A 12,517-nucleotide genomic window follows, 5' to 3' on the forward strand; every position below is an offset into this window, starting at 1 on the left:
TCTGAGTGAGTACTGGAATTATACCACTATTTTGTGTTATTCTGCCAAGAAACGCATCTAAAGGAATTCAAACCATGCTTGGCTTCATAAAATTCTTGCAATGAAAGGAAATCATGGTTTGAATATGAGTCTCTTGCATGAACAAGTCATGAAAAATGGAACGGTATAAAGAGCACCACGTCTACAGTAGATAAAACATGACTGCATAATGCATGTGTACATACATGTATAAGTTCATGATGACATTTTGAAAGCGAAGGAAAATGTATATGCAAACACAATGTTTTTATAAATATTAAAAGTCATTTCGCATTTCTCATCACTGGCTTTTATCATTTCAGATTCATTTCACCACTAAAATTTCAAAGAGATCGTTAATTACCCGGCTGTGCAGATTAAGGATTTCTGTTAATGTCTTTAAAACATAGCAAGTGGGAGACAGTAAAGGAGGATTTATTCATCATATATACAGAACCACATGGTGAAATTCTTTTTTCACATAATCCCAGTTTATTAGAACATAAGAATCAGAGCACAGGGTCAGCCACAATATAGTACCCCTAGAGCAGAAAGGGTTAAAGGCCTTGCTTAGGGTTAGGGGGTAGTTTGGTGGTGCAGGGGCTTGAACCCCAAACCGTCTGATCAGGAATCCAATGCCTTAGCCATTGATCCACTACTGCTCCCAGTGGACAGGAGGATGGCACGGACATTATGGTGGCTGGATTATTTTAGCTGCTGCTAAAAAAGTTTAATCACCAACTGTATTTCTGCATGTCATATATCATATACACTGATCAGCCATAACATTATGACCACTGCCCGGTGAAGTGAATAAGACTGATGATCTCCTCATCATGGCACCTGTTAGTGGGTGGGATATATTAGGCAGCAAGTCAACATTTTGTCCTCAAAGTTGATGTTAGAAGCAGGAAAAATGGACAAGCGTAAGGATTTGAGCGAGTTTGACCAAAAGGACCAAATTGTGATGGCTAGACCACTGGATCAGAGCATCTCCAAAACTGCAGCTCTTGTGGGGTGTTCCCGGTCTGCAGTGGTCAGTATCTATCAAAAGTGGTCCAAGGAAGGAACAGTGGTGAACCGGTGACAGGGTCATGGACGGCCGAGGCTCATTGATGCACGTGGGGAGAGAAGGCTGGCCCGTGTGATCCGAACCGACAGACGAGCTACTGTTGCTCAAACTGCTGAAGAAGTTAATGCTGGTTCTGGTAGAAAGGGGTCAGAATACACAGTGCAGGACGGGTCAGGGCTGTTTTGGCAGCAAAAGGGGGACCAACAATATTAGGCAAGTAGTCATAATGTTATGCCTGATCAATGCTGTAATGAAAACCAGATGATAATCTTAACCTGAGGAAGCAGTGTGCAGAATAATCTACTTGAACTTCCAAGACAACTTCTGCTGCTTATATCACACTTCTATGTTGTTTGCACTGCTATATAGGAAAATACACATTATAACAGATTATTGTTAATATGTTTATAAACCAACTCTCATTACTGTTAACGACCATATTGTAGATTTGTAAATATAAATATATATATATATATATTTTTACTAATAGCACCCGGTAATTGCAAGAAGTTGACATTTTTTTCATATTTGGATTCGTAGTTATTGAATTTCTAAACTTTTTGCGGAAGAAATAATCATTTTATGAAAAAATGAATTTGTTTCTCGTTTTAGTGAGTGCAAAAATAAATGAAAATTGTTTTTCCATTTTCATTTCAAAATGAAAAATGATTGGCCACAGTTTACACATCTACCCTGCTCCTGTTTTTTGTTCCCCTCACCCTCACCCACACCCTCCTTCCTTTTTTTTTTTCTCTCTCGACTGGAGATGATACCACCCAACATCCGTGAAGGCAGAAACACCTTAAGAGTCCTTGCATCCAGGTAGAAGGTGACATTGAGCTTTGGCAGTGTGACAACTCTGGTGCTGTGCTCGTGCAATCAAAAACCAAGTATCACACAAACCAGAAATAAATAATAATAATAATAATAATAATAAAAAAAAAATAACAGCCAAAAACTCATGGTCAGCATCTACAGAATGATTTGCTGGGTCTGGCATGGAAGAGCAAGGTCAAAACAAGAACATGAGGCAGCTTGAGGATGGAGCACTGGGGAATATACTCTCTTTGAGTGCTAGACTTTCTGTCATCCTTGACATTGTGCTGAAAAACGGAGTGTGATATTCGGTGTACTGTGCAAACTGGAGCTCTGTATTATAAGCGCCGGATTATTAAAGAGCATAGCATTGCGATGAACAATGTTTTCATTAACGCAAGGAAATCTTTACGATGCTTTAAACAGTCACATTGTGTTCTAACAAGCGTTAATGTTAGCTTTAACTGATGCTGCTGAATGGTGTCTGAGGGAGCTTTCAAATTTAACAAGCTCCAAGAGAGCCATAACATCACACAAGGAAAGAACAACCTTGAGACTTCTCGGAAATTTTATAATGCTTCATGGATTATTATGTATTATACTAGAGCGCTGCTGAATTCTTCAGTCTGTTTGGACAGAAGTTGTTGATTCAGCTGCAGGATTGATATTGATGCACAAAATCTAATAAACGTTTAATTGTTGTAAAGGTGTAATTGTTGGATACACTGTGGGGTTCTGTGAGGAGATTCAGGTCTATTTCAGTTTTTGGAAGGAGTCTCCAGTGTCAGCACTTTGTGACAGTTTAGCTGTTGCTTTATGTTTTTTTCCCTCGGTTTCATAGCATGTAACAGACAGTGTGTTCTTATCTGACTAACTTCAAGAGAGAAAAGAGAGAGTTTCTGAGCAAACAACTGTTTACATTTACAGCATTCGGCAGGCATCTTCATCCGACATGACTTACATTTTATCTCATTTTTATACAACTGAGCAATTGAGGGTTAAGGACCTTGCTCAAGGGCCCAGCAGTGGCAGCTTTGTGGACTTGGGCTTTGAACTCACAAACTTCTGACCAGAAGTTTAACCACTCCTTAACCACTAAGCTACCAAATCCCCAATACCAAATGTTTAAAGCTACTAGCAGAAAGTAAACTGGTTTATGAGGAAGGTCCACAAAATTAAAGATATAAATGGATTAATGTAATCTGAGTGCGTCCCAAATCACATACATATGCACTGAAATGTGTCATTTTGTAGTATAAATATAAATTCATCGTATTTTGCTAAATCGAGTGGTGCATTTGATGTCATTTGCCTTCGACTGGGTTAGTCATTTTTATGCTACAACGTTAGAGGAACGTCGCTGATTATTTTCCTATAACAGCATACCCTTTACTTTTTATTCATCAAAACAGAGAAAATATGTTGATAGAGTTATTGTTTTTACTTCTTCTTCCACTCCAGCACATCTAACATTATATTCGTGATAAGAAGAGAAAAGGCTATATTAAAGAAAGTTCTATGATAATTCATTCCAATTAGCTGATGGCATACATGGTCACACTTGAACTTGAACACCATTTGATTGTAGAAGCATGAAATCAGTTTATGTGTAGCAAAAGGACAAAAAAGAAGAAAACACCAAATCCAGTAATTACTTTGAACATTAATATCTTTTCTTTTTATTAAGACAAGAACTCTCCATTTTTGTAAAAATGTCTAAAATGAACCAATACAAAATGTGCATGGGAATGTGGATATTTTTTGTTTTCATTAATACACAGTAACATTGCCCAAGTACAGCAGAGAGACAAAAAAATTCAACCTAAATCTATGGGTGAAAAACATCCAAATCTTTCAAGTGATCCAACCCAACATCTGGAGCCAGACTGATAAATATGCTGAGTTTTGTATCTGATGCTTGACTTTCTGTCTTTTTGCGTCTTCCAGCAGTTGTTTCTTCATGAACTAGGTTTAAAATGAATACTCGACATTTTGTGTACAGTGACCGAATATTAAAGAACTAGAGAAAAATGTACAACCGTAATGCAAAATTTAACCGTTTTCTTTTCTCTCGCCTCCTGATTCTTCCGATTGATTCTTAGCGACTTCGTTAATGAGAGGGGCTCGACGTTGCAATCTACCTGAGATGCAAACATTAGTGTTTGTTTGTTTGTTGTGGGTGAACCTGAGGCAGGGCAGAAACAACAAAAAAAATTTAAATCAAATAAGAAATGAATTTCAATTCTAAATACATTAACACTGTTGCACTATTTAACAAGGGGCCGCCAAAATTCGTGAAAACGACGCTTGTAGCTGTATAAAAGAAGACAAAATGCGCGAAAATCCAAATTCCCAAATTCACACTTCACCACAGGCAGTTTGCGATTTTTGGACCTTTTTTTCCACTGTACAAATAACAGACAAAAATGGAGGTGTTTAAAAACAACAATTTTTGCACAAAGCTGCATTTCCATAGAGTCCTATTTTGGACGTTCAAGTCCTCAAAAGACCACAACCGACACATTTAAAATAGGTCTAACATATCAAGTTTAACAAAATGTACACCGGCCCAGTCTAAACGACCACTGAATCAGTAAAACTGTATTTTTATTTTTTTTTCCACGGATGCGAATGTCGAAGGATGGACTCTGAGATCTTGCGTGAATTGAAGCCACCAGACTTTTGACCAAAGCTAAACAAAGTCCACTATGGAAAAGTCACACAATCGCACATCTCTACTTACACCTCGGAACTGTAAGACATTCTTTCTGTACTGTGCTATAAAATATGAAGAATAAAGAAGCTTTCTAATGGTCAAATACATACTGAAAGTTTAGCGAAGGTGTATTTTTTAAAAATTTTAAATAACAAAATAAAGCAAAGCGTGACAGTGATTTCTCCTTAACCTCATTTGTCCTATTTACACACAAGAGGTCAGCAGGGCATGGTGTCTACTCAACAGCACAATGTGACGAGCAAAAACCATAACTTCATAAAAAGTACCCTCAGCTTTACACTGATCGGTTTGCACTTGACATGAGAGGAAGAGTCGGAGTTCTGGAAAACGACATTCACATACACTTTTGTCGGCTGAGCTACAGATGCTTTTATATATATATATATATATTTATATATTTTCACGTACGTGAAATGAAGCTTTTTTTTTTTCTTCATCCAGAGGGTACAGGATGCGTTCGGAAGAAGGCCCTGCTTTCTTCAGGTTTTTTTTTTTCCTTTTTTAAACCAGATGTCAGAGCGACAGCAGAAACACCAGTGTGTTCGACGTGTTGGATTTCTGTTAGCTTCAGCGATAAAGTGTAATATACAGAAGGTGAAAGACGAGTGCGGGTTACATTAATGATGAGCATATATATACACATCTCGGGGCTGATCGGTCCCACTGAAAACCATCTGGGAATTCCTACATCGATTCAGTTTGCAGAGTTGGTGGAGCTGCACATAAGATTAAATACAGTACATAAATCTGTTTGTTTGTTGTTTAGTATGGATTTGTCATGTCCAACTTCCCGTCTGACCGGTTCACCTTTTGATCAGTACGTTGGCAGCATACAAACGATCGTGACCGTGTTCGTCGTCATGCTGGTGAAGTGAAGCTGAGGGCCAGGGCCAATTTATAAAGCTTTGACTTTAGTCGCTTATTGAATTTGATAGAAAAAACAAAAAGAAAGGACGTGCTCCAAAAAGCCGATTTATGAATTAACAAATCCGACTATTACACCGAGTTCAAAAAAATCTATTCTGATTCACTCTGATAAATGCTGAATCAGTAAAACTGTATGATCTTTATGCAAAATTGGACTTCTGGAGATGAATAAAAAAAAGAACAAACTTGTGACCAAAGCTAAAAAAAAGTCCATTATAGAAATCTCTATATCTCTATAACCTTGCGTCAGGAACATGGGAAGGCATTTATGTACCTTTTTAAATTGATTAAACACTAATCACAAACCATTTCCTGGAGAATTCAATTCTATTCCTAATCCAACAGAGCCAATCAGGTAGGCTGATGACGCAGAGATGGAGCACTGGGACTGAATTCTGATTGTTGTCCTGTTTATTTCATAATATAATCAGTTACCTTTGACTAAACATTGGCTCTCTTTTTTCAGTTTGTCTTAAAACATTAGAGTCAGCATTTAGATTAGCTGCGCCACTAATAAAGCTCGAGATAATCGGTGAAGTCGAAATGTAGCGGATCGATATGTACCATATCACGACTGGGGCTTGTCATCATTAGCACATAACTACAACATCTACATGAGGAAGTGTTGAGGATTTGTCTTTAGGTAGTATAATTATATTATAGAACATCCCACAGTCCAAAAGAAACATCTTGGTTGCATCCTACACTTGTCAAGTCATATATACTGAAACCAAAATCTAAAACCTACTGTACTAACAGACCCACAGTTTGCGTTGACAATATTTTAGGTAGTCAGATAAGCATGTGCTACAGGACCATCACCACCAGCTCAAGAAAGCTAGAGCATCTATTTTTAACAACAACAACAAAAAAAAGCATTTGACCTTTTTTATGCCATGGCAATAATTTTGCCATTATGGATTTTTTTTTTGCAACATTTCCGAATGACAGTAACTAAAAAAAAAAGACGATATTTTACCAAAGCAATAAATATCCACAAAAAAGGCTTTCAACACCATCTAGCTGAGTGCAACCAAACAGCGTGCCTCTGTAAGTGCACCATGTCAAGATGAAAATAATTCGCCTGCACGTCGTACTGGCACATGTGATGTGAAAAACAAACAGATGACACCGAGGCAATATTTAAAAAAGGAAAATAAAGCAATGTTTCATAGCAATGCAGAGAGGCCTGCCAAGATAGAAGGAGGTGCAGTGCCCTCCTATAGCACTAACGTAGAACTGAGCGGGATGGAATGGTCTTTAACGCGTCATACTTTTACTTTTCCTCATTTTGAATTCTTGGATATTGAAAATGTAATACACATGTTCTGGAATTACTAAAAGGATGTGGAAAATGATGCCATAGAACCTGGCCTTCTCACAGTATAGAGGATCGGATATGATGGGATTTTGGTTTGCAGTAGAAGAACTTGATGCCTACACAGTGCAGGGGTGTCTTGAGGCGCTGTGTATATTTACCCTCATAGGAAAGCAGACTGCGACACTGGTAAAAGGAACACGGATAAAGGAACGAGGGTTTCGCTTATGCTCGGGGAAGCATGCCGAGTCGGGAGTTCAAAACCAAAAGCTTGACAGAGAAAAGAAATTCAGAACAAGGCACAGAAGTTTCTGCAAATGGTCAGAACTGAAGAAGAGAAAGAAAAAAGAAAAATAGAATAGTACCAGCAGTTTGGGAGGTGTTCAATGGTGAAGCTTTCTATAGTGATACATGGTAACATCTGGTAACCACAGCCCTTCCCCTTTCCCATCCCATCCCCTCCACCCACTGACCACCAACCCTTTATCCCCACCAGCTCCGACTCCACAAAGACAATGGCTAAATCATTCAGGTGTCCATGTAGTCTACATCATTCAATCCCCAGGAAGAAGAAGAACAAAAAAAATAACCAACAAAACAGTCCCCATTCTTAACCCCTCCATGCCCCTCCCATCCCAACCGTCCAAAAAAAACCAAAAAAAAAAACAATAATAATAATATTAATAACACCACCAGAGATTTGTACAATCAGATATAGTATTCCTTCTTTTCATCCGAGTTGTTGTGTCCACCTTCGGCGTTGATGATGGCCGTGTCTGCGTCGGCCGCGTCGTCTGCCCCTTTCGCTTCATGTGTGAAGTAGGTACCTGTAGAGAAGTTTCACAGAAAGGTATGATGATGATAAAAGTAATACTCTCTGCACACCCTACGGCATCTGACTGATGCAACCGGTGGATCTTAAAAGACTGTCTGGAGTGGCTTCTTTAATTTACAGCGAGTGTCGATCACACAGACTTTAAAATGCGAGTGGGATGCCTGTAAGTAAGGTGCGCGCAGCGCTGCAGGCTGTACCACTGCGCTGCTTTTTATATGCAAACGTAGCAGGCGCCTCAAACCAATTTCAGATGATAAAACATGGGAGACAGTTTGATTACAGAATACATTTCCGCAGCTCTCATTTGCAATGGCAAATGAGCACCATTAAAACCAGCAAATCATTGCAAAATGGGCATGGCACATGTTTCTGAAGAACAAGCCTGTTGATCGTTTTGTTCAAAGTCACCATTAATTTATGAAAATATATTCTTCAATTTCCATGAAAAACCTCTCCAAATCAGAGACGCCGGTGTTTTCCATTCCCGCCGACTTGCGCTTCAGGATTAACCTTCAAAATGTAACAAGGTGGTGGGAATAACAACGCCACTTCAAACTTCATTTCCGAGTGGTATTATTCCTGTCCCTACAGTCTACTGCTTGATAATGAAAGCAGTAGCCGCAATGAAAACTGGACTCTCTCTACATAATAAAAACACAGAACCACTCTGAGCCCCGAGGGATGCCGATCTCAGCCACGCACCAGCCACAAAGAATCGTAGCAGTTCCACGGCAAGACGCCGCGCCTTCACAGAGTCCTTTCCACTGGAAATCGTGGCCTAAATAATTACCGGGTCTCTTGACCTCATCTTACTAAGAGAGTGCAATTTGTGTGGTAATGAGCTGCCTACGTACCTTTGTGTCTTGCGAAGTATCGGCCCAAAATGATAAGAAGACAAAGCATGGCGAAGACCACGACGGCCACCACCCCTCCAATGACGGCATGGTCCACCGCTCTTTGAGCTCCTGCTCCTGCTCTGGAGTCTACTGGGACAAAAAAAAATACAGAAAGAAAAGTGGACACCTTAAAAATAACAGATTGGAGAAGTCTTAAAAAAGGCAAATAGCAGGGTTTTGAAGATTCTCAGAGGGTTGCACTCCTTAGAGTGTGTCTTAAAAAGCAATTTACAAGTGTCATAAACAATTTACAATCTGAGATTTTACAAAACAGCAAGCATGTTCCTTTTATTTTCTTTTCAGAAGAAGCATCATTTTAAGTAAGCCTGGGAACTGGGCCATATCTATTCCAGGACAAACTTAGGACTTATTGGCAAAGGGCACTGGGGTGAAAAAGTCCTCTTTTTAATGGAAGTGACCATTAGGGTTCTTTATGTGTTTACTTATAGAATGTATTTATTGAGGTTAAAAAACTAGCCACTTCCATTAAACAGACTTTTTAATGGACCTCTGAATCTTCAAAGACCTTAGCACACAGATAGTTGGGAAAATGGAAAATGTTAGAACATTTAACATACAATCACATGCACTGGACATTTCAAACAAAGTAGTCCATTAGTAGTTCAACGTAACATGTTATTATGTTATTAGCCTTTTTTTTGTTGTTGTTTTTTTACCACAGCTCATAAGAAGATTTGTAGACCAATTAGCTGAACCCTCTGCTTAAGCGAGAAAAACAAACCACCAGAGCTGTGGGCAAAGAAAGTAGTGAGGAAAGCAGAAAAGCAGTTAACAGAGCAACAATTCTTATAAAAGAGATAGGGTTTGACTTGAAAGGTCCATGTCCTCATATCAGTAGCATAAAAGCACAGTACTACACCTTAAACGAATCTGGCACTGAAATACACTTTGCCCTCGAGACTAAAAATGTGAATCACAGGCAATTTTTAAGAAAGATTTCTACCACTTCGGGCCGAGAACAAGGCAGGCACCTCAGATGCAGCCGGCTGTAATGATATGTGAAGTTTATTGATCAAGTGTAGGCATCCATGACAACCCAAAGTTAATGCTGGTTTGTGGACTTGATTGGTTCTTTCATGGTGAGAAGGAGCCTCAAAATTTTTCATCAATATTTCACACTTAGCTCGGAAATTAAAGAGTTTGGTGGGAGATGGGAAAGGAAAATGGGCTGGAGCCAGCACTCTGTTAGGATTCATCTTCACCTCACATCCAAGACAGTTCAAGCTCACTCCCTCAGTACAACACAAACTCATCGAAAAAAGAAAAAAAGTAAAGCAAAGGCCTGAAAAATCATGAATCTTAAGACAGACACATCCACTAGTGCATTTCAAAGTCTATATTTACTGTTCCGTAACGCCTGGCCAAAAAATTCACCCTCTGACTTGATTGAAAAGGACAGCGAAGGAAAAGGAAGGAGGCGAGGATTGCCGGAGCGGCCGAGCAATCCAGCGCTTGGTAATCCAGTCACGAGGAGTTGATCAGCCCTATGTGTTTACTCACGGCAATCTCCCACACTCATCTCTGGTCTAAATCTGAGGGCTGCTGGATTTCCTGAGGGAGTTCAAAAACAAAAACCGACAGGCCACAACTTATTAGAGGATAACAAAAACCGTGAAAACACACATCGGTGTGCTTGTACAACATCCCACCCAATCTCACCTTATAAACAACTTGTGTGTGAGACTGGGAGCAGGGGGAAATAATACCACAGTGGTAGCTGCCAAAAACAACCAAAAATTACTTGATAAACCTGATAGTGTTGTTTTTAAGATGCTTTCTGTCCCCATGTAGACAGCAGATTCAATTAAAGTCAATAGGAATCTGCCTGACACCCAATTCACTCTTTTCAATGAGGAGGTAAAGACATGCTTTAACACACTTTCTTATTAAGATGTTAATGTGAGCCGGGCTCCGTCAGTAGCAACCCAGAAAATAAAGATAGGAGGAGGGATAAACATGCTATAGAATCACTTCATTCATCTTGAGTTTACCTGCCACCTAGACAGGAGACGCTTCTTGATCTAATATGCATGTGTTCTGTCAGATAAGTTCAGTTACAGCAATGACAAGTGCATCGAGTCCAAGTGACTAAGCAGCAGCATGTTTTTAAAGCATTTGGAATCTTTGGTTCATGCATGCATTTCACATTTTGAACTGTTTTCATAGAGCTGTTGAAGGTTCCATTCTGATTCATTTTCAGACCTCTTCCAGCTGCAAGGCCCATATTAATCTATTCGTCCTACTACGTTATCGTTTCTATAGTAACCGTTGACATTTTCTGTGAGGAGATGTTTATTTAGCATTTTGGAAGAAGTTATCAGTGACAATGCTTTGAAACTGTAAGAGGCAGAGCAGTGACTATAATTAAACTCTACTGAAGCAACTAGAAATGAATAAAAAGTACAGCCTGACATTCTTTAATTAAAAAGCTAGTTGGCAAATTGCTGTAATCTGCTTCATGTCACCACCCTGCTGTCGATTAGTTTCCTATAACAGCATGTCCTGTTGGGTTTTATTCCTTATAGATCATAACAGAAATATGATCTGATCAAGTCTAGCGCCGTCATTCCGCCTTGGTATATGGGACAGATAAAAGTTTTAAGTGTGTCATCATTCATTTGATATATTGTCATTCTGACTATTGGCTCTGCTAAACTGGAGATTGAGTGGACTTGATAGCAATTAACTTAACAAGTGGAGTACAAGAAGTGGAGAGGGCTGTCCTATCCCATCCAACTTTTAAAGATTTCTCTCTCCATCGCTCCCTCTTTCTCTCTCAGTGCTTCCTCCTCCCCCTGCTCCACTCCTCTCCACTGTCAGGAGACAAATGAAGGGGTGTGCAGAGAACAGCCACAACAATGAAAGAGAAGATTGAAGCTTGTGCTCTTGCTGCATGTGGCACACAGGTATCCAGAGCCACTCTTAGCACAATGAAGGAATTCTAATTCAATAAGGGTCCACTGTGAGCCAAGCAGTTTGGGTAATGTGTAATTTGAGAGGCAGATGGTTTAGAAGTGAGTAATTCTCAAACAACCATGTCTAATCTCATCGAGACAGTTTGCCTCCAGAATATTCAATAATTCTGAGAAATTGGTGTCTTAATGAAACCCCTAAAATTCGCTCTCATCTCAATTGAGTACAATAGATAAGATAATCAAATGTATTGCATGCTGCTTATTGGTGAATGATTACCGCAAACAGTACTCGTGTTTAACACTTAGAATTGTGATGAAAGGGACTGGAAAGCCTGTGGGGTTAGACGAGAGTGTGAGGAAAGGTAGGGCATGGTTCTTGAATTCATCATTTCTAAAGCTGGATCTGGAGACAGGGACTGTGGAGTTAGCTCTTCGGAAACGATGATGCTTTCTCTTCTGATTCCCAATTTGAAGTTATATTACTGTAATGGAAACTACTAAAGGAAGACCATTACTGCGTTCCGACACCCTACCTCAGTTTAATCATCTCAGATAGCTGGCAGAGGATCATTGTTGGAATAAAGAAAAAAACAAAAACAAAACAATTCCCTCACCAAACAAAAATGAACACTTGGTTTCAAGTTGCAGTGTGGACAAGCTACAAAGCATAGCTCTATCCAGTTTTTGGACAGAGAACACTTTCAAAAATCTGTGTCCTGTAGTGATGTAGGATTGTTACAGACTCCTGGCATCCACACCAGGGGCTACTGGCTGGACTGTAGAGAAAAACGACAGACAACGTTCTGTATATGGAACTCTGCAGGCTCGACCAAAGGGAAACCTTCAGCCAAGCTCAGTTCTGGCTTATGGGCAAGAGCTGGATAAAAGGTCTGTGGAAAACCTAGCAGAATTGTGTAACACCAGACACAGGATCTGTACCAAACCCAAACATTCGTCCATAA

The 12,517-nt window shown here is 39.5% G+C and overlaps 1 protein-coding gene across 11 annotated transcripts in view; it reads right to left on the bottom strand.

Moving 5' to 3' along the window:
• Window positions 1–3,557: 3,557 nt before the first annotated feature.
• The window catches only part of cadm1a (cell adhesion molecule 1a), a 312,964-nt gene continuing 304,004 nt past the window's right edge, over window positions 3,558–12,517 (bottom strand). For 7 of the 11 annotated variants that reach the window (XM_058414921.1, XM_058414927.1, XM_058414929.1 and 4 more), the window contains 2 exons: window positions 8,578–8,709; window positions 3,558–7,715 (listed from right to left, as the gene is read on the bottom strand). In XM_058414921.1, coding sequence (XP_058270904.1) covers window positions 7,597–7,715; window positions 8,578–8,709 — 251 coding nt within the window. In that variant the 3' untranslated portion in view covers window positions 3,558–7,596. The remainder of the gene's footprint in view (window positions 7,716–8,577; window positions 8,710–12,517) is intronic. The other 4 variants (XM_058414928.1, XM_058414930.1, XM_058414920.1 and 1 more) reach the window with 1 other exon arrangement.

This window comes from Hemibagrus wyckioides, linkage group LG18, assembly GCF_019097595.1.
Source record: "Hemibagrus wyckioides isolate EC202008001 linkage group LG18, SWU_Hwy_1.0, whole genome shotgun sequence".
Classification (NCBI taxonomy): Eukaryota; Metazoa; Chordata; class Actinopteri; order Siluriformes; family Bagridae; genus Hemibagrus; species Hemibagrus wyckioides.